Below are 20,310 nucleotides of genomic sequence, written 5' to 3'. Positions count from 1 at the left end.
GGTGGAAAACATTGGTGGCTTCTCTGATTTATATCTTTCTGCAGCTACTTTCTTTGCCTCATTAAAGTACATAATTTCAGTAACTCTAAGCTCTTAGCAACATCTGCAGTAAAATATTTAACTTGGGTTGGCTACTCGGTGTCACTGAAAGCCAAGGCTGGGCGTATTTCAAACTGCAGGATGACCTGGATTTTTCCACCAAACCAACCTCTCGCAGCACGCTCCGAGCTCACACACGTCCCAGCGCCGCTCCGAGCTGCCGGGCCGTGGGCTTCTGCAGGCTTAGGCAAAATAGAAAACAGTTGTGGTGTGAAAACGCACCAAAAAAAAAAAAAAAAAATCCAGTGCCTTATTTGGGGCTGGTTACCATTTGATTTTAATAAAGAAAACCTGTAAAAGCCTCAGGGATAAAAATAAAAGATTGAATGTAAAAGCGTTAGTGGAAATGATATGTTTAATAAAAAGAGAAAAAGAGAAGAAACGTGAGGAAAGTGCAGAGCTGTTGCTGTGCCTTAGCATCCCCATCTGTGGGATGAAGATTGCTACGGAAGAGCCTTTGCAGCCACCAGGTACCAGCGATGCACAGCGCCGGCTGCTCCCTGCCGTGGGTACCCGGAGCAGTTCCCAGCTTGTGATAAGGACTCTGAGCAGGCACGAGCCAGCCAGACCTGACCTCCAAACCTCATCGAGCTGCACATACGATGCTTTCAAGCTTGAAAATAAGCGCCCTCAAATCGTCAGTTTTGCTGCTTAACTTGGGCAAGGAGAGCAGGCACAAAACGGGCTGAAAATTGTGACATACATGATGTAAACGGGCAACTTGCTGACACGCTGCACCGCATATTTACAATATGATTCGAGATGCCCAACTGGTGCACATAAAGCCTTTGTTGAATTTCGTGGGGCCAAAAGAAGGAGGAGGAGAAAAAAGGCATTTTACTTACATCCCAGATGGTAGCTTAGCATCCACAAGCTGTCAGCGGTGGGGACTTAAGTAAATAGGAAATGAAATGTACATTGGGCAAAACCAGATACACTTAAGAAAACACAAGATGTGTTAAATAACACTTTTTTGTGCTGCCATCTGCAGCAGTTTCGGTGTTTGGGCGCCTTGCTTGTAATTTAGGTTACAATGGGAGTGAGGTGTAAATTATGAAATGATCAGAAAAGGAGAACTTTCAACTCCTTCCCTTCCCTCCCAGAGCGGGTCCTTCTACACGGGACCGAATTACGCCTGAGGACAACAGGTGGGAGGCAGCCGGGGAAGGGCTGCAGAGCCCAGGAAGCCTGCTGGGTGGATCAGGATGCTCAGCACTCCTCCAGCCTTGCTTTTATTTTATTTATCCATTTGTGTGCATGTATTTGTTTGCCTGTAGAAAACTGTCCTGAACCTCCCATAGAGGAACTGATTGGGTCAGTTTGGCACTGGGTAGTAATAAAAAAATTAAAAGGAGCTGAAACCCCGTATTTAGCTTTGTAAAGCACAATAGAAAAGATAAGGTTGTCTGAAGGAACATATGTGAACAAATAAAGTGTGTACAATTTAACTAATAGGTAGCTGCGCGCACACATGGCAAATTAGGGTTTCAAAAGCTGCCTAAGGAGCCTGTCTCCTGCAGGGAGCTTTGAAGATCTCAACCATAAAGAGGCGAGGGCAGTGGGTATTTCCTGGTAGTATCGTACTACTTTTCCCAGCACAGATTTGGCTGGTGTCAGATGGGATCACATGAAATGTGGATCCCGGAGGATGCTGGAGAGGAAGCAGAAAATGCCACCCACTTTCAAGGTCACAGCTGCAAGGAGATCCCTGCTCATGCTGTTGCACTGATCACTTACATATGAGATGAACCTTGGAAGAGGAGTAAAAATATACATATATTAGAATATTCCAGGAAGAGCTGTCACAGTACTGCCTTACTGCTGGCGGACTAACGCTGCAATTAGCCCGTGCACTGACAAGAGCCTAATGGCAGCTGCACCGTTATCAAGAAAGGATGCACTCTTGGAAGAAAGCTGCACTGGGCTTGAGGTTTTCCAGCTCAGATTAATCTCTAGCAGAGGATGAAATACAGCTGCCTGTCCATGAGTAAGTTCCTATGCTCCAAAGCGAGCGTGTGACTCATTCAGCAAAAACCGAGTGCATCAACATCAGCCGTGGGGCTGATTTTAAAAGGTTACTCATTATTCACCAGCAAATTAGATTTGTCAACAGACAGCCAGAGTGAAAATTCAGCACTGCCTGGTCCTGTGATTCAAACGGCCTCATCTAACAAAGTAGAATAACGTGCTCTTTTGGGCTGGGTGACAGCTAGCAGGACATTAAGGCAGAGGAAGGGGAACAGACACGGAGCGGAAGAGCCCAGAACTTGCCTGGACCTGGCGCTGCTGCCGCGGCTCGCGTTCGACATCGCAGTGAGCAGAAGGGAGCCGTAAATCAGAAGCAACCGGGACCTGAACGCTTCCAGGCTGCCGCGAGCCAGCCCCGAGCTGGGAAAAGACGCACGGAGCTCTGCTGGTCCGGCTTTTCCGCACCATCGACGTCGTGATGAGTGTTCTGGCAGCGCGTCCACATGCGAACGCCCAGTGCCAGGTCGGAGCGGCGCTGGACCGCGGCCGGCGGAAAGGCTCCGCGCGAGCCCCGGGGGCTGCAGCGCTGCCGTGGGCGCTGGGCACATCGAGGTGCCCCCATCCCCGCCAAGTCACCTCCATCCCAGCCCTCGGTGCTACGGGCTGCAGTCCGACGTTGTTTTGGGTGGTTTTAGTAGGGCTTCGTAGCTTAATTTTGTCTGACAGTGAGAAGGAACCCTGAAGGTTTCTGTAAACCAAAATGTTTACAAGCCAGTGCCAAACAGAGACCGGTCCAATGTGGCCTGCGAGCGGCCAGCCCCAGCATTGCAAAATTACACGATAGAGCACAGGACGTGCCACAAGACATTAATCTCCCAACGCACAATTTTAGCCTTGAAATCTCTCCGTGACATACGCACGAGGAGCTCAGACAAGACTGAGGGAAGTTTAACGAAGCAGCAAATTACAGCTCTGCCCAAGGATTTTCCACCCGAGATACCACATAGGTATTTCCCAGTACTCGCTCATCGCAATTGTGGTCAGTGCAGCTCCTTTCTGGCGTCTTGTGGTGGCACCACTGCTGTCGTGGTGCTGGTGGTCAGGGGTGCCTGGGCCACATCAGGGCACTGTCACCAGCACAGGGCTGAGTGGTGCCAGCCCAGCTCGACAAAAGGAATTTGGCACGGCACCCGGCAAGCCCTGAAGGAGCCCTTTGCTACCTGCTCGGAGGTGTCCTGTTAGTGAGCCCGGCCCCAAAAGACCCACGGGGCTCCCTGTTTTAACCTTGCCCTCGACAAGGAATGGTCTGTCCCTAGCCTGTGAGCTCATGAATATTCACGCATATTCATGAGCAAATCACAAATATCTGGGACTTCTCCAACGCTTCCCTTTCAGGATCTCCACAAGCTTTCCAAACTCTGTGAAGGACAGATGGCAAGACAGAGAGAAGAGCATCCCTGAACAGAATTATCTTCCCCAATTCGGTTGTCAATATTTTAAATAAAGGTACAGATTATTTAGTCTGTCACTGAATGGATGGAGGTTTCCGCTCAGTTACACCCTGCACCCATCCTGCAAGGGAGGAAAAGCACCGGAGAGAGGAGAAAAGAAGAACAGCAGGGCACCAAGGACACCTCTGAGCCCTCCTCTGAGCAGGGCAGCAGAGCTCCGACTGCCCCAGCAGCCAAGCAAAGACACCGCAAGGACTCTTATCACAGTCCTGGAGGAGCGTGGAGTATTTCATTTGGCACTCACTGGAGCTCTCATAATCTTTTCCTTTATGATTAATATTAAACAAGTCATATTCCTTATGGAATTTCCTAACTCTGTCTGTTTATATTTTTCTCTACATCATACCTAATATTTTGAGATCGTCTCTCTTTTTTTTTTCTTTTTTTTTTTTTCACATTCATATGTTTTTCCTCATTTTATAAATTAGGTTTCTTGTTTAGTAGTCATGACAACATCTGACTGTGGTGGTTACACCACAGCCTGGGTCTTTTTTTTTACTCCCCCCAAGCTGGCTTAGAAAAAATATCCTTTAAATAAATAGAAGCATAGAATGAAAGGGGCAAGTTCGGCAGACTCCTCCTCCTTTCCCTCCAATGACCCACTTCAACGAGACTTCCCAGCATGGTGGGTGAGGACTCATTTGGCTTTAATCCTGTAAAGTCTTATCCACTTAGTTAACTTCAATGGGAATACTCAGAGCACATCAAGTGAAACACATATGTAAGTCTTTAAAACCTTGAGGCCTATGCCTGAAAGGCAGAAAGCTGGAGTTGCATTTTCCTTCAGGGCGTTGATCTTTGCACAACAGCTGAAGGGCTGGGGTGCCACAGGGGTGAAGGCAGAGCTGTACCCCTCCCTGTGGGTGACTTCCATGAGATGCTGCATTTCGGCAGTAAAAGCTAGAAACTGGCCCGACTTCATCGCGGCCATGGATTTGGGCACTATTGCTATGATGATGCTGTTGTTAGAGATGGGACATCCCACAACATCCCGTAGAAGAGATGGAACCGGAGTTAGAACCAGATAAAACCTGAGCAAAAGGGAAAGGAGCGCGGTGACTGGTGATGAGCATGATGACGAGGACTCCACGGGCAGTGGTGCCACATGCAGGGACTGGAATGAACAGGGAGCGAGCACCCAGCTCTCAATTCGATGCACACTTGAATTTTGGGCCACGTGAAGCTTCAGACCTTTGTCAGAGGCATCTGACCATGATGTTTGCAGTCAACTCCCTTTCCTACTGCCAGCCCTGCCATGGAGCTGCAACGACGTCTCGTTGAAAATCTCAGTGCCGGCCCTTCTCTGCTAATGAACCAACTCAACACGGATCAAGCATCCACAGCCACCTCTAACTTGCCCTCCCTGAGAGCCTGGAAAACCTCCTGCCTGGGAGGGCTCTTCTCAACGGGGAACACCACGGGGCTCTGCTGGACAGAGGACCGCCGCTCCTGCACAGCCACGCCACGGCTTTTGCTTCTTGCTCTTGCTCCGGACTTAAAAAAAATCCAGAGCAGCAAGGCCTGCACTGCACGGAGCTCTTCAGTTCAATTAGCAGGACACGGTGATTAAAGCCTGCCTCTTTATCATGGCACCCCGCAGATCAGGTAAAGGGATTTAAAAGCAAAGGGGCATCACACAAACGAATGCATTTCTGTGTCCTAGGGAATACTAGGGAATACCATAGCTTTATTATTATTATTTTTTTTAATGAACATTGTATTTCAGTCTTTGAGGATATTGGTTACCAGTAGCTTAGAAGGAATTCAGGCTTTTGAAAAAATAGGAGCATGCTTAATTTTAGACTTCTCACACAAGCACAGTGAGTGGCGATGGGCTACGTATCTGTGTTTACCAATGGCAACACATAACTAAAATTCCACGGTGCATTTTACGCACTGAACATAAAATACCAGTTACATAGAGGACCAGCCACACTAAAAGCAACGCTCAATCAAGAGGAGGCAACGAGGAAGGGAAAAAGCCGGGAATTTAACAAAGGCAGATGAACCTTTAATACGGCAGAACCTCTGGGAGCCCTGAGACACTGAGTCCAGATGTTCGGAGGTCGCTGTAACCTGACTCCAAGAAGGAAGAGGATGTATTTCTTAAAATTCCCTGTTGTGCTTTAATTTACTGCAGTCTTGCCGAGGACGCATGTGGTGATCACAGGTGGAGTTTCAGATTGACCATAAACATGAAGTTGGGGGCAAAAGACTTGAGCCATTTAGGTTTGGCTGCCAAGACGCTTGAGGTACTGATTTCCATGAAAACATCTCCTTCCCCTTCCCCTGCGCTCCAGCAATCAGTAATTGGGGACGGGAAAACCCTCCAGCAGAGACACCACAGGCACCACTTTTTGCTGATGGCAACTGGGACCAGGGAGAGGCAACTGCCCCGCTGGGAACCCTCCAGCTGCTCACCTCTTTTTTTTGGGTGGGGAAGGGGAAAGGACGGACAACAACATTTTGAAGCTCTAGCTCTTATCTGCAGTTGTGTTTCTTCTAAACAGCCACGGGAAAATGATCTCTGCCTTTCTTTAGGACCCCGCTGTCTGCCCCTGAACGCTTCGTGTGGATGGAAGAACAACCTTGGCCCGGCAGAGTCTCTGACACCATCCCATCTGCCCACTGAATCACCAAAACGGAGCTGATTTGGATGCGTTAGGCTTCTCAGTGCCCCCTCCCCCAGATCCTGACCCTTTTACCTTGGCTTTGCTCCCTTCTGAGGTTTCTGGCCCGCAGCAACGATCAGCCTTTGATTAGGAGAACTGGCAGATTTGCCGTTGTTGCTACAGAGGGATTTGAGTGGGGATTAGAACTGGTTTGCAAGGGTTGGCTATGGAATAAATGACATTAGGGATGCAATAAAAGCAATCCCTGTCCCTTTCCCAGTCTCCACTCCTGCTATACTAATTCCCAGCCCTGATCTGAACAAACAATGCAGTACGATTCGTTTTTGCAGAGGAAATTTTATATTTATGTTGACTGTGCTCTGAGTTTTCTGCTGCCCCTGTATTCCTGTATCTCTCCACAGCACCAAGCAGCAGGAGCTCTCAGGTGCTCCGAAGCAAGGAGCACAATGCGAGAAATGACTGTCTCCCCTTCTCTCCCAACCTGTTTCATGCTATAGGAATGCGTAGTTCAGCAAATCCCCCTTTCCCTAACCTCTTACTTTGCTCAGGAAGAATGATCTGAGCTGTTATATTTTAACTCTTCCAAAATCCAGCATTTCCTCAAGGAAGGAGGATGTAGCTGAAGGAGGTATAGGGGAAAACTCCCACCTTAAATGCTAGCAACCCTGCAGGACTCCTGGCAGGGAACAGCACAGATCCCAGCCGCCAGGCAAGTTTTAGCAAAAAGCATTGAAACTGGGTAAAAATGGCTCCTGCAGATGAACTGGTTATGGTAAGGATGAAAAGAAATTCATCAATCTCTTGTCACCAGGAAAAAGATGAGCCCCAGAAGGAAACAACCGATGCAGCTAGTAGAGTGACATGTGGGCACATGTCTCTGAATGTGCCTTCGAGCCTGCCTCGAGCTGATGGTGCTGAGCTGGACAGAATGGCTACAGGCTGGGCTGCTGGTGCAAGCTCAGAGCAGAACAAAATACTACAGAAACCAGCTAAGATTATACAGGGGCACTCCAGGAGCAAGAGGGGCAGCCAAGCGGCAACCTGCCCCTGCCAGAAGGGTTTCTCAGAACATCTGACCCTCTCCTCTCTGCTTCCTTGCTTGCAAAGCGAAATAAATCAATCCACAAGACCCAGCCAACCCAACTGCCATGCTACACAGGCCACAATCTTGTGCTCAATGTTTCCAAACTGCTCTATGGAGTTACTGCTATTTTGTGAGCATTCCTGCTAGACTTTCTCTGAGGTCCCACTTTGCACAAATGGTTTCTGCGATTTGGTGCTACGCGTGCAGTGGTGTTCCAGCTACCACTAGCATCAGCTCAGGGACAGTATGTTTCATAGAAGGGAACAAGCTTTTCAATTTTTCAGACGGTTCAGATCCTTGGAGCTTTATTAGCCAAATGAATCAGCCTCTGGGATTTTCTTTCATCTCTTCTCTCATCAACACAAGTCACAAGAAGTGCCGATGCGATGAGCAGGGAACATTGTTTTAGGCCACTTTCTTTCTCAGTCTGTAAAACTGGCACCGGTCTAGAGTTTCTCTATGCTTGCAAGTTTTTCTAATTAAAGTAGGGTGTAAATCTGAAGTGCCATATCTCTTCCCGAATAACTCCATATGTGGACACCACTCCCAGAAAAAACCTGTGTTGTTCCTGTTTAGCTTAACCCATCTTCAAAGCGGGTTGCATGTGTGTGAAACAAGCAGGTAATCAAGAACGCCTCCCGTGGACAAACCTGGGTGCTCCTGGGAGAAATTAAGCTAAACCACGGGAGTCCCTCGGAGAAAAGTAAGAGAGGTGCGGCCCTGTGACACAAACACCGGCTGCGTCAAGGTATTTTGGGGCTTGAGGCGCCGCTGAGATCAGCCACTGGCTCAGCTGATGGCAGCAAGCAAAACCCACCGTCCTTCTGCAAAACGCAGAATGCCAAAAAGGTGAGACTTGGGTTTACGGAGTGCTCCCCGGGTGGGGATCGCTGCTGGCCCCAGTGCAGCGTCTCCGTCCCACCCCGGCACGGCTCCACGCCTGCATCCCGCTGCAGCCAGGGTGGCAAATGAAGCACAGCTGCTCGAGGAGTATCTTGCATCCGTCGGCGACTTCTCTGAGTCACCAGCTCCAAGAAAACCCAGTTTTTATAGAAAGATGAAAGCACTGAGTGACACAGGTTTCCTGCGATTTCTAGCTGTTGCATCACCAAGGAGATAATGTCTTTGGTGGTGCCTGGGGACTCAGATAATACAGCTGTGTAAACTGCGTGTGGGCTAAAGCATCCCAGGGCCGCATCCTCATCCCAACACTTCCAAATCAAAATAAAACCTCTCTGGAGGCAGCATCATTACAGAGAAACATTAAACCCAGCAACTTGGCCCAGAACAAGCAAGTGAGTTATTTTCATTGAAGCAGGACACTACAAAATCCATCTTTACCACTATCCCTCGGCAGCCCAGACACCAAGTTTCAGGGTTTTGTCCTCACCCTGGAATTGCATGGGATTCATTTCAATGGGTTTAACTGAAGGGATTCAGTCTTTATGCAAGGGATACTGGTAGAACTTGCACCTCTGATCTGGGGGCATTTTTACAGGTGTATGCTCAGTTGATACAAGGTGTTCTTGAACCAAACTACCCACATATCCACAAATGCATGAAACACCCTAATTTAACCTGGAAGAAAATAACTTAATGAAACACACAAAATAATATAAAAAAAAAGAGTTCACTATTTGGGAGGATACTGGGTGGTATCTGGGCACACTGGTACATCTCAGCGGACTTGGAGTTGCAATGGTTACACCCACTGAAGATGTGGCAGAGTCAGCAGAGTCAGATTTTCAACTGCTTTATGGGGACAGCTCCATCAGAATGGCTCTGTCCCACCGGGCTACCTGGCTTTGCTAACCTGGACCCAGAAACCCAAGACTAGGAGCATAATCTAAACTGCTACAACAAACGGTGATACCAGAGGAAAGAGTAAAGAGCAGCAATGGTAGGAACCCCTCATTTCAGGCAGCCAGCTCTCTGTAGCTGTTAACTACACAGAAAAATCCTCCTCAAGCACAAGCAAATGCTCCAAAGGCAACAGCCCACTCCCAGACACTTCCACTTCTCAAATAGGCACATTCTGTCTTCACACGTCTATATCTGACACCATTAAATGACTCTCCAGAATACATCTATTATAAAGTTCCTTTAAAAAAAGTTCATCATCTGCCATCTGTTTCCAGTTAGGCTGTTCTGATTGTCACTTTTTTTTTAATATCAATATAAAACATTATTTAAAGGTCCTGAAATCTGGATGTTAGGGAGACAGAAACCCAAATCCCAACAGCACCACTGCCACACTGCTGAAAAGCGATGCAACCACTGGCAAAGAGTCAGTGAGAGCCAAGCACTGGGAAGATGCAGTGTGATCAGTTTAAATCAGGATCACGGTACGAAGCAAGTGGTTTCACTCAGAACTCTACCATCGCTTAAAGCCATGACACTAGAACTGTACGAACCTACAGCTTACACAGACATTTGACACGTTAGCAGGTGAGTGCTTTGGCTTGGGCAACGTGATGGATCCTAACGGTTTTAGTTAGCTTTAGTAGCTCCACCTGGGCATAAATAAATAATCATCGGTGGAAATATGGCAGCAGTGCATGTTCAAGCTCATGTCACTGACTTCAGTAACATCCCTGGTTTATGGCCAGTCTGGCTCCCATTAGATGATGTTTTATACACACACACATACATGCACTCACATGTGCAGCACATACTTTATCTCCCATCCTCGTTTGGGCCCAAATGCTGCAGCATCGTACGGAGCGAATCACATCTGGGAAGTGCAGATGTTTCAACGCTATTGCAGCCTCGCCAACTCATACAGTTTCACTGACAACATCGTCGTAATTGGTTTTTCTCTTCAAGCCCAAGCACCTGGAATCCTACTGGAGCACTGCAAACGTGACGTCTCTGGATCTCAGAGAGATCTTGAAAATCAAATGCAAAATTAAAACAGGAAAAAAATGAAACCAAAAACAACCCTGCCCCAGAGCCCTATGAGCCGAAGTACTCCACAGGCTCTTCCCTTGGTGGATGTCAGCCATGGCATTTAATACGCCTCTGGACACGAGACCGACAGCACCAGCAGGGCCAGCGCTGTTCAGACGGCCTCATACAGACAGCGCCCGTGGGTGGCACCGTGCTCTGTGAGCCTGATGGAGCTGGATCGGCCCCTATGAGGCCCCAGAGTCCTTCCTGCCCAGCCACATGGAAGCCAATTCACCCGGATCTGAAACAAAACCGGTGCTTTTGGACAGCCACACTCACTCCAGCTCTTCCTGGCCCCAGTCAACAGCGAAAATGAATACAGGCCTTCCTGCTGCGATTTTATAGCCATGGCAGCACTTCCCATCGCTGGGGCCTCCCATGCAAATGTGATTTCATAGCTGGGTGTCCAAGCGGCCTCTCAGGGTTGATAAGCAAGGCCGCTACCAGCAGCAAAGGTGCAGCGGCGGACGCCTGGCCTGGGACACCCCGACAAGATGCCGCCGGGAGGAGCGGAGCCCTCCTCCGGGCACAGCCAGGCCCCCGAGCTCGCTGCAAGTTGGACAACTGAACTCGGAGGCACCAAAAATCAAAGGCTGACAGCGTCCCAAATAACCACATTTTATTCTCAATTTAAAAAAACAACAACCCGCAAACCCGAGGCTGTGGGATCCCTCCAAAGCTTCCCTCCGAGTGCCAGCAGAATGACTGATGGTAAATCACACCAGCTCCAGGGCTTCGTGTCAGACTGCTGCCAGGCGACTCCGCCTTTTGGAGTCACTGACGGTCCCCTTTCCAATTAATCAAGTTCCCATACTGATTAACAGCATGATTCATGTCTCTCGTTAGGCGCATTCTGTAACAAACAAGGCTGTATTTCAAGGCCGCTGGCTTAATGGTTAAAATAAATACCTTCCAAATTTCTATTTTCAAGTAGCTGAACCTTTTCCACCTTTACAACTAATTCAGACTTCCTTCAAATTATTTTTCTAAGTAATATAACAATTTGTTTTTCATTAGAGCTTGTCAAAGCCGGACTTTGGTTTATTTTGAGAGAAACCAGCGCTCTCCAGAAACTGTTTAGTACAATTTGAATGACGCCCAAAGGGGTTATTGCAGCCACAATCAAAATAGAGTTTACAGCACTGGCTAGGGGTGACACTTTATTTAATGATTTAAAAAAAAAGAAAGAAAGAAAAGAAAAGAAAAAGCCCCCAGCCCCCTGAATCAGAAGCTAATTAAATGCACTCCTATGGCTAACAGTAAGTGTTTCGAAGTCACTCTGACTACTGCAAAATGCACGAACTTAACTTGTTGCTAACTAATACCAGACACCATTATACGAGCAGCGTTATTTACTGATCTGGGGTGGTATGTGCTGGTATTCTTGTGTCTGGTATGGCAGCCTCGCCTCGCAACAGATATTATCAAGCTGGATGTGAAACCAAATATAGGAGTGATTGAACAGTTTGAGCTCTGCCTGCTTACTTTTTTTTTTTTTTGAACAGCTTGTTATTTAATTTAAGGTGGCTTAAATGCAGCAGAAAGTCTGCCCTGCAGCTCCTTTGATTTCCCATTCCTTTTGTTTGGCTGGTGGTACCAGCAGAGCTGGGGCTGCTTGAGGACGGGCACACAGGGCCAGCCCAGGGACCCGGGGCTGCAGCAGCACTGAGCGGCCTTCCTAGTCCCAGCGTGGTGCTTCCAGGTTCCCAAGAACCTTTTCAACTGCTCTCCCTGCATCCTCCATCTCGGACCCGAGTCCAAACCAGATTTTTAAACAACTGAGCTGCAAAACTATTTTCCAGCGGACCGCTTCTCCCCTAGCAGCAAACTAATGTTCTGTTGTTAATTTTCCTGGGACGTTTTCTGTTTGTTGTTTCTCTCTAAACCACAATAAAATCAACAGAATTTGGACTTTGGGGAACGCTGAATTTCCTCTGCTGTGCCCCAGCCCGACGAACGCGCACCCACCACCCGCCGCGGGGACCTCGCACCCGACCTCGCCACGGAGCTGGTCCGCTGCAAGTGAAATCAGGGCTGGCCTAGGGATAACTCGAGGAGAATTACTGCCTGTGGTCTTAATTCAAGCTTACTCACGTGCTGAACTGCAGGACGGATGCCCAAATTTTCTGCCTGTTGCCTACCATCAGCCAGCAGCCCTGGCTCATATGGCAAAAGGGGCAGTGGTTTTATTTGCATGCGTGCTGTGTTCATATGGTCATGACACTGTGCTGTGTCAGAAAAGAAAAAACAACTACCTGAGCAGTGCAAATATCCAATAGGTGCGTAATTAAAGCAGAAACGAAGGACCTGATTCTTCTGCCACGAGACCTGTGGGACTGTGCAACCCTGGCAATCCTCCTGGAGCCACATCTGATTTACACCAGCATAAGAAAAAGAACAAAACCGAGCTCGTATCTGACAAGTGAAAACAAACACTGGATTCAGACACTTTCTGCAGGAAAGGGGGGAGCTGTTTAATTTTTGTTCCTTCTCTCTGGGCTGCTGCTGTGACCTCTGCTACCTCCTAAGTTAGCAACACAATATGTTGCAGCTGTGGCACTGCAACAGCCTGATTTAATTTGCGTGTGTGTGGCTGGAGGGGTAGTTCATCCCTCTAACATCTTGTGGCGTGGCAGCAGCGCTGGAAGCTGGGGGCTTGGTCCTCCCAGAAGAGAGGGGAAAAAGCCATGCTTCCCTTCTCATGCACAGCTTTGGAAAGGAGATGGGAAAAGGATCATCCCCATCAAAATCTTTAGGAGGTTGGGGTTTGTCCAAACCAAGAAAAAAAAAGGGGGGGGGGGGAGGGAGGGCAGAATATCTATTTAGTCAACAACTGTTTTCTGCTTTAAAGAAAAAAAGAAAGAAAAAAGTCAGGAAAATGATTGTGCTGCCCTCTCTCCTGGCTGCATCCATCTGCAGGGACGCCGGGAGCGCAGGGCTGGGTCTCGGTGTGGTGCCGGCGCAGCAGCGTTCGGAGCTCCCTGTCCAAGGGGAAGGAGCAGAGGTTGCTGCCGCGGGGGCTCGCTGGCAGGGCCCCTGCCCCTGGCCCTCCACCAGCTCGTAAAGTGGCCGCTTCCCCGTGCAGCTCCTTGGACGGACCCTGAGAGCTGCCCCAGGAGCTTTGTTTGTCAGCGCTCTGAATCAGGCTGGGGTTTGGCTGCACAGGGTTTTATCTTCCCCTTCCACAAGCCTGGAATTCAGCTTTGCTCTTGGCGTTGTCATTTCTCCCTTATACATACGGCTCCTGCTGAACACATCCTCGGACAGAACCGACTTAAGCGCCCTGCCAAGCCTCCATGGGACAAGGATGAGGGGCAGCCCCGAGGCTCCAGCTCTTTTGGGGCATTTCTGTCCCGTTTTATGTTGATCTCCTCCCAGCACCAGCACCCCGAGTCCCAAGGCTGCACGCGGGATGCTCCATGCAGCAGGAGGCACCGGAGTTTTCAGGGGCCATGGAAGGGATCGGGCCCCAAAATCTCATTCAAATCCAAAGGGCTTTGAGGGCCTAAAACTCTCCCTGCATCCTGAAAATCCCAAACCATGCCTGTAAAACTTTCAACTAGAACAGCACCCTGGAAGCAACGGAATGACCCCACTTTTCCAACAGCTCTAGCTTTACACTTTCCATTTACTGTTATATGAAATTATTATATTTATTTATTTTACTTTTATGATGCTGAGGCTCCTTCTCCCCTGGCACAGCCGAAACCACCCCAGGGCTGTAGGAAACCTCAGCCCCCGGCCCTGCAAGCCGCCTTCCCGCACACCCAAGCCCAGCACTACCTGCCAGCTCATGGGGGCAAGGTGGCTTTTTCCTCGCTTTTTGGCTTTCCTCTAGTTTCCCCTCATCAACCCGTTTGCCAAGCAGTGTAATTTTACAGCCTGGCTTACGGAGCCAAGAAATACGTTTGCTGGTGTAAGCTGCGCATTAGACATCGTGAAAAACATGCAACTTCAGGGTTTTAGGAGCCAGCTCCGCAGAAGAGCGAAACACCCGCAAAGCAGCACGGAGCTGTTTGTTCACCCTCTCAGGTTTCACTCCCGGACCCTCGCACTCGACTCTGGCCGTGGGTGGTGAGCGCAGGGACGGACCTGTGGCCGCGCAAAGGTGGGCGCATGTGCACAGGGGATGGAAACACCAGCGCAGGGAGAAGGGAGAGACAAAGCAGCGCTCTCACAGGTTTGGTGGGAAGGGGGCCGACCCCTGACTGCTGCTGGTTCGTGAGTAGGGGCAAGGATTTGCCTTCCCCATGCTGCTTCTCCTCTCCACGTTTACACTTCCATCCTCCTGCCCTTTAAAGCCAGAAGCTCCTTAGGGCACAGAGAGGCTCTGGCTCGATACCTCTACAAGAACAACAAGGTCCAAACCCCACCTGTGGTCTCCAGAAACTCCAAGACCTCTTCTTCCATCTCTAGATACCCGCAACCACATCTTGGTCTTGATTTCTCACGAACTGCGGGGGTGCTTCAGATCTACACGTGTATTTTGTGGCCCAGCCCCCATCACTGCTACAAAACCAGCCAGCCGGTACCACCAGACCCCAAATGGGAGAATCACCCATCAGTTATTTGTAAAGCATTTACCAGTGGCACTGCAACCGCCGGCGGCTGCAGCCTGCTGCTTTCACACGCAGTTGCACGCAGCGCTCTGGTTTCTGCCCGCCTCGTACCGACTGCAGAAGCACGGACTTCCACGCCGCTGGAGATGACTGGATTTCCCAAACTCTTCCATCTCCAGCCCATTAAGTGACCATCACACTCAACAGCCACCACCCGGATACACTCGGTGAAAACAAGTCCACCCGTTTGGGTTAGGGTGGGTGTCCGAACCCCCAGCCCTAGCGCTAGAAGTTTAAGCCTAAACCTCCGGGCCTGAGCATCTCGGTGAACGCGGTCCTGCCTCTGCACAGCGCTGCAAAACGTGCCCACGCTCTCCAGGAATGCCACAAAAGAAATGGCAGCAGAAAGCTTTCAGTATTTGGTAAACTCTCAACAACTCTGAATACTCTTGATTATATATGAGCAGAGGGCAAACTCCACCTCAGGCATGTTTGGAGGTTTCTGTGGCTCAGCCTGGACCTTTCTCACCAGCCTGTTTTTACAGGGCTGCAGTGCAGAACGGAGCAGGGAAGGGGCCGAGCTGTACGTCTCTCCTCCAGCCTTATTCCTGGCAGAGACAATTTGCAGCAGTGTTGCTCGGCACGTCGAGTCTGGCACCTGCTTACAATAAATCCCTAACGATGTTGAAAAGTTAAACGTCCATTCACTTTAATTTCTGTTTTAGATTTGGATTTCTACGTACCGTAAATGCTAGAAAATGTTTTTCTGAAACAATACTGAATATTTACGTTGGAGGTCCTCTATAATTGGCTGCCATTCATCTAAGATTTCTTTCTACATGCGAAATGATGCTCTGAGCGCATACAGCCCACGGGGGAGACTTTGCCACCATCACCTGCTCACACTTTCATGCCAGCTGAAATCTTCTGAGCAGGCTCCCCTGTGCATGGGGTGGCTCAGTGCACAACTCTGGGTCTCAGAAAGCCATGGAGACACGAGAGGAAGAAAAAAGCCTCATGGGGTGAAGTTCACCCTTGCAGACTGGAGCCTGTGAGTCTCTGCTTCTGGGAGCAGGGAATCACCGGTGCTGAGGATGTGCACCAGGCATGCAGGAGATGAGCAGCCTGGCCGGGGACGAGCTGCTGATGGGGCCTGGCCCTGCTGCTGTGAAATCTTGGACGACATTTTCTCTCAGCTCACCTTTGATCCTGGCAAATGTGCTCCGGGCGCCGCGATTTGATCAAGAAGATCTCCGGCTGCAGGTGTCCTGCAAAAGCTACACCCACAGCTGTACATCACAAAGCTCTCCCCAGCCTGGTGGTTAGCAACAACGAAGAATGATTTTTCTAATGGGAACTGGCCAGCATTCAAACCCACTCCTGGATTTTTTTTTTTCTTTGCAAGCAACATCTATTTATATTGAGATATGTGCAATAAGTAAAACTCTTCAACTTATTCGAGATCAAAAAGCAGCCAAACGGGGAAAATTCTGCAAGTTCAAGTTATGGAGGACTCATATGAGATCCCAAACATGCTCCCACTTGCAGGAGCACTCTGCCAAGAGCACCAGTGCACCCAAAGCCACAAAACGCTGGGAGGTCGCGGGCTCCAGGCGCTCATCCTGGGACCGATGGGTCTCACGAGGATGCAGGGCAGGAGCACGGGAAGGGGATGGCACAGAGATGCGCCGAAATTCACTCGTTAACACGCAAATCTCCTGCACAGGGGGTGGCCATGACCGCCCGGCAATCCGGCTGGGGACCGAGCCGAGCCGGCGGCGCCCGAGCCCTTCCGCAGGGCTGTTTCCGAACGCGGCTGCCTGCTCACTAAGCCTTTTTCCTTACAAACCTGAACTGGGCAAGAAGAGTAAGTTCACACTTGGGGGCGTGGGGGTGGCTTTTTTTTTTTTCTTTCTTTTTTTTTTTAGAAGCACAACTTTTTTTGGGCTCCTGACAACGCAATATTCTCCAGGCCAGTTGGAATCTGGAAAAATACACTTACTCAACCTAGCCACCATGACTCCAATAACAATTATAAAATGTCCAATAAAACTTGCATGTAATGTCAATTCAAATCTTGAAAAGCAGAATTAAGTGGTATATCAACATTAAACTTTATTGCTTCCTTTGCAGAGCAGAAGTATTGTCAATAAAAGTCATTCTGAATGAAGAAAAGGGCAGTAAATATTAAATAAACAGGTTTTTGTTGAAATGCTATAAATGCACCAGAGCTGCATTTTACACTGGGTCCCTTTTTTCCTTTGCAGACTCCCCTCACGATAGAAATAAGTCAGTAATTGCAAACTATCAATAAAGCGCCAATTAAAGGGTGGTTAGATGCATGCATTTACAATATGTCATTATGAGCCTTTATTGTATGTAGTTTGCTCTTTCAGATCCCAGTGGCTCTGTCTCAAGTCCCCAGCACACAAACGATGGCGCTGCTCGGTAGGGGCCCGCGGAGGAGCGGTGGCAGCGGCGCTGCCCAGCTCAGCACCAGCCCCTGCACGGGAGCAGGGCAAGCCCTGGACAGCCCGGAGCCGAGGAAGGGAGGAGAGGAACGTAATGAAAGTCTCCTCTGGCAGAGATGCGAAGACGAAGCAGCAGCATCTCAGTCTATCAGGCTATTATTTTTCTGTCAACGCAGAGCCGAGCAGAGCACGGCAGCCCTGAGACTGCAGAGCCGTGCCAAAACCTGCAATTTGGCACCACGGCTTTGTTTTCCGAGGGGCCGCTCACCGTGCTGTGCTCTGGTCCTTTCTGGGTCTATTTGCCTTGAGAAGGAGCCATCGCCACCCTCCCTACACTTCTCCACGCGCAGAAGGATTTCTACTTGCCTATCTGCTAATCCGATTTCCATCAGCTACGTCTCAACGCCCTGCTCCCTTCTCGAGCAGCAGCCAGCAGGGGATGTTCTGCTTCGTCAATGAAACAGGAGGGCAGGCTGTCCATTTTTAGGGCTGGGCTGAATGGGATCTTCCCAGTTCCACTGCAAAAACCACACGCAAAGCCTGCCACAAACACAACCGGTACGTGGTGGAGCGGGGCCTTGGCACCTCTGCAGGTCGCGGCTGCAGCGCTCAGCAGCCACCCCTCTGCCCCGCTGCTCCAGCTACCCGCAAAGATCCCACCACAACTAAACCTGATCCTAAAGGCTGCGACGAGCAAGCACGGCTACGAGTTGTGTGTTCGGTGGTACCCAGACACGACAGGACGTGTTTGGGAAGCGGGAGAAAGAGCAGGCTCCTCTGCGAGTGCACAAATCCCGCGACTTTTATGTCAGCCCTTTAAAATCTGATCAGCATTTTTGTGGTTTAACAATATAGTTTATAAGCTGTTCTCCGGTTTAATCATCACACGTATTTACAGGAAGCAGTAACAGCTACAGCGTATGAATTTCATGATGCTGAAATGATACTGAACAAAGACTGCAGTAAGCAAGAGCTGAAAGCTGCGCTGTGGAAGGCGCTGGGCTTTAGTGAGGTCTTTCAATTATCTGGGGGCAGAGAGGAGAAATCAGAGGGGGTCTCAGAAAGCATATGGTCAGGAACTTCTTTCCTCTAACTTTTGCATAGATACATTTATTTCATGTGAAAAAAAACAGAAACAACTGAAACATGAATGCTGTTGATTTTTGAGGATATGGTTTTCACTATGAACCTAGGCTCAGTAAATCTGGTGGTTGTTAAAAAAAAAAAAAAACCTACTCAAACATTTTCAGAGATAAAGAACAGCCCTTACACAATAATTATCAAAAAACCTCTTTGGACAGAGAAAGATGTCTATCAAAACTAACTTTTGGAGAAATTGCAAGTATTCATCCTGACCATCCACAGCCTCCTGGCCCCTGCAGAATCAGACCCTGTGCTAGTCCCGCGCTGTTTCTCTGCCATCCATGTGAACGGAAACCAAACCCGAGGCCAGGGCAGCACATCTCCAGCAACACGCTAGGGGCAGCCCCGCCAGTGCGAGCCACCCGACGGCCAAGAGCGAGCAGCTCTGAATCATCCTGACTCACTCGAACCTGAACTCTTGACCTGCCCCTTGAGTCAGTTCCCCTGGACGCTGCTCCGGTTCGGAAAAGATGGGCTGCAGCGCGGCACAGAGCAGCACGGAGCGCTTCCGCTCCGGCACGCCGCCCCTGTAGGATGCTACGTGCTGGGAGGGGATGGGGCCGGGGGAGCAACGCCAGGAGCGCCTCACCTGGAAAAGGATCTGCAGGACGCCATGCACGATGCACATCCGCCGTCCCAGGAAGATGAAGAACGGCACCACCAGCTCGATGAAGTGGTTGAAGAGTGTCTCGAACTGATGGAACCACCACGGCGAGCGGTGCATGAAATAGGCGATGGGGTTGGGCACCGGCTGGGTCTGAAAGATGAACACCCAGGGTCAGTCCCCTCCTGCGGCCCATCATTGGGACCAGCCACGGCACTGTGCGGCCCCTTCCCCTCCTTCCCCACGCTCGCGTGCAGCAGAACCGTCCTCTGCCTCTTGAGCATTTCATTTAGAGAAAATTACTTCATCCAGATTTTTTTTTTTCGTGCAAAACCCAAGAATTCTTAAACCAATACATCTTTTTAAAAAACCAAGACTTTTAATTTTCTCATTTTTTTGACATAACCAGAAAACATTCTTCTCCAATTACCCCCCTCGTATTTAATACTGCAGTGTTGCACATAGCGCCACGCTGACCGACGTTAAATCACTCTGCAGAAGTGCTAGAGACCATGAGAGCAACTGAGCAGATACAGAAACTGAGAAAAAGATTTTCTTGGGGTCACACAGTAGGTCAAAGAGAGACAGGAATGGAAACCAGATTTCAAAACCTAGGAGATATTCTTTCAAAATGTTTAAATTTGAAATAAATGTGGTGGTAGGGTTGCCTTCCAAAATCATAATTCGGGAGAGGAAAATATAATTCCTCTAAACACGCTATATTGGTTTAAGGTATTTACATGCTGGCCTTGTGACAATATTATTCTTCTATTCGCCTGAAATTTTTTGACGCTGGGAGATCTTCCATCCAGTACAATAAAGCTGCAAATTTTACAAAGAAAACAACCCGTGATATGTTAATAACCGCAACCCTGAGAAATGCTGCAATCTAAACAGAAAAGAAAGAAGTTAACAATTCACCTTAGCATGTCTGACGAGCTCAAATTCATTAGTATTGTTTTAAAATTGTGACAGAAAAACAGAGAGGATGAAGAGGCGAGTTTTAATTGAAGGAGACACAACACATCTTTAAATTATTTGTAGTTAAATCAAAAATACAAACAAAACAGGGAAAATATTGTACTATGCATGGCAACTGAGCGCGCTTCCACTGCCAAATCCCACAACTATTGTAATTCCTTATTAGCAAAGCTGGGACTAATAAACTTGTTGCTTTCTATGGGTTTGAGGCTGCTGTAACCCCTTAGGACAGGAGACCGCATCCTTCCTTCCTCGGACAGCGGCACCGGATGGAGCGGTGTCGGGGTCGCGGAGCGCTGCGGGCGCAT

The 20,310-nt window shown here is 49.1% G+C and overlaps 1 protein-coding gene across 1 annotated transcript in view; it reads right to left on the bottom strand.

Annotated features, from left to right (window-relative positions):
- LMF1 (lipase maturation factor 1) overlaps window positions 1–20,310 on the bottom strand; it is a 184,066-nt gene that overhangs the window by 41,749 nt on the left and 122,007 nt on the right. The window contains exon 4 of the mRNA XM_040574410.1: window positions 19,007–19,174. Within this exon, the coding sequence (XP_040430344.1) occupies window positions 19,007–19,174 (168 nt within the window). The remainder of the gene's footprint in view (window positions 1–19,006; window positions 19,175–20,310) is intronic.

This window comes from Cygnus olor, chromosome 15, assembly GCF_009769625.2.
Source record: "Cygnus olor isolate bCygOlo1 chromosome 15, bCygOlo1.pri.v2, whole genome shotgun sequence".
Taxonomy (NCBI): domain Eukaryota; kingdom Metazoa; phylum Chordata; class Aves; order Anseriformes; family Anatidae; genus Cygnus; species Cygnus olor.
The sequence above is the reverse complement of the archived record's forward strand: the minus strand, read 5'-3'. Positions and strand labels throughout refer to the sequence as shown.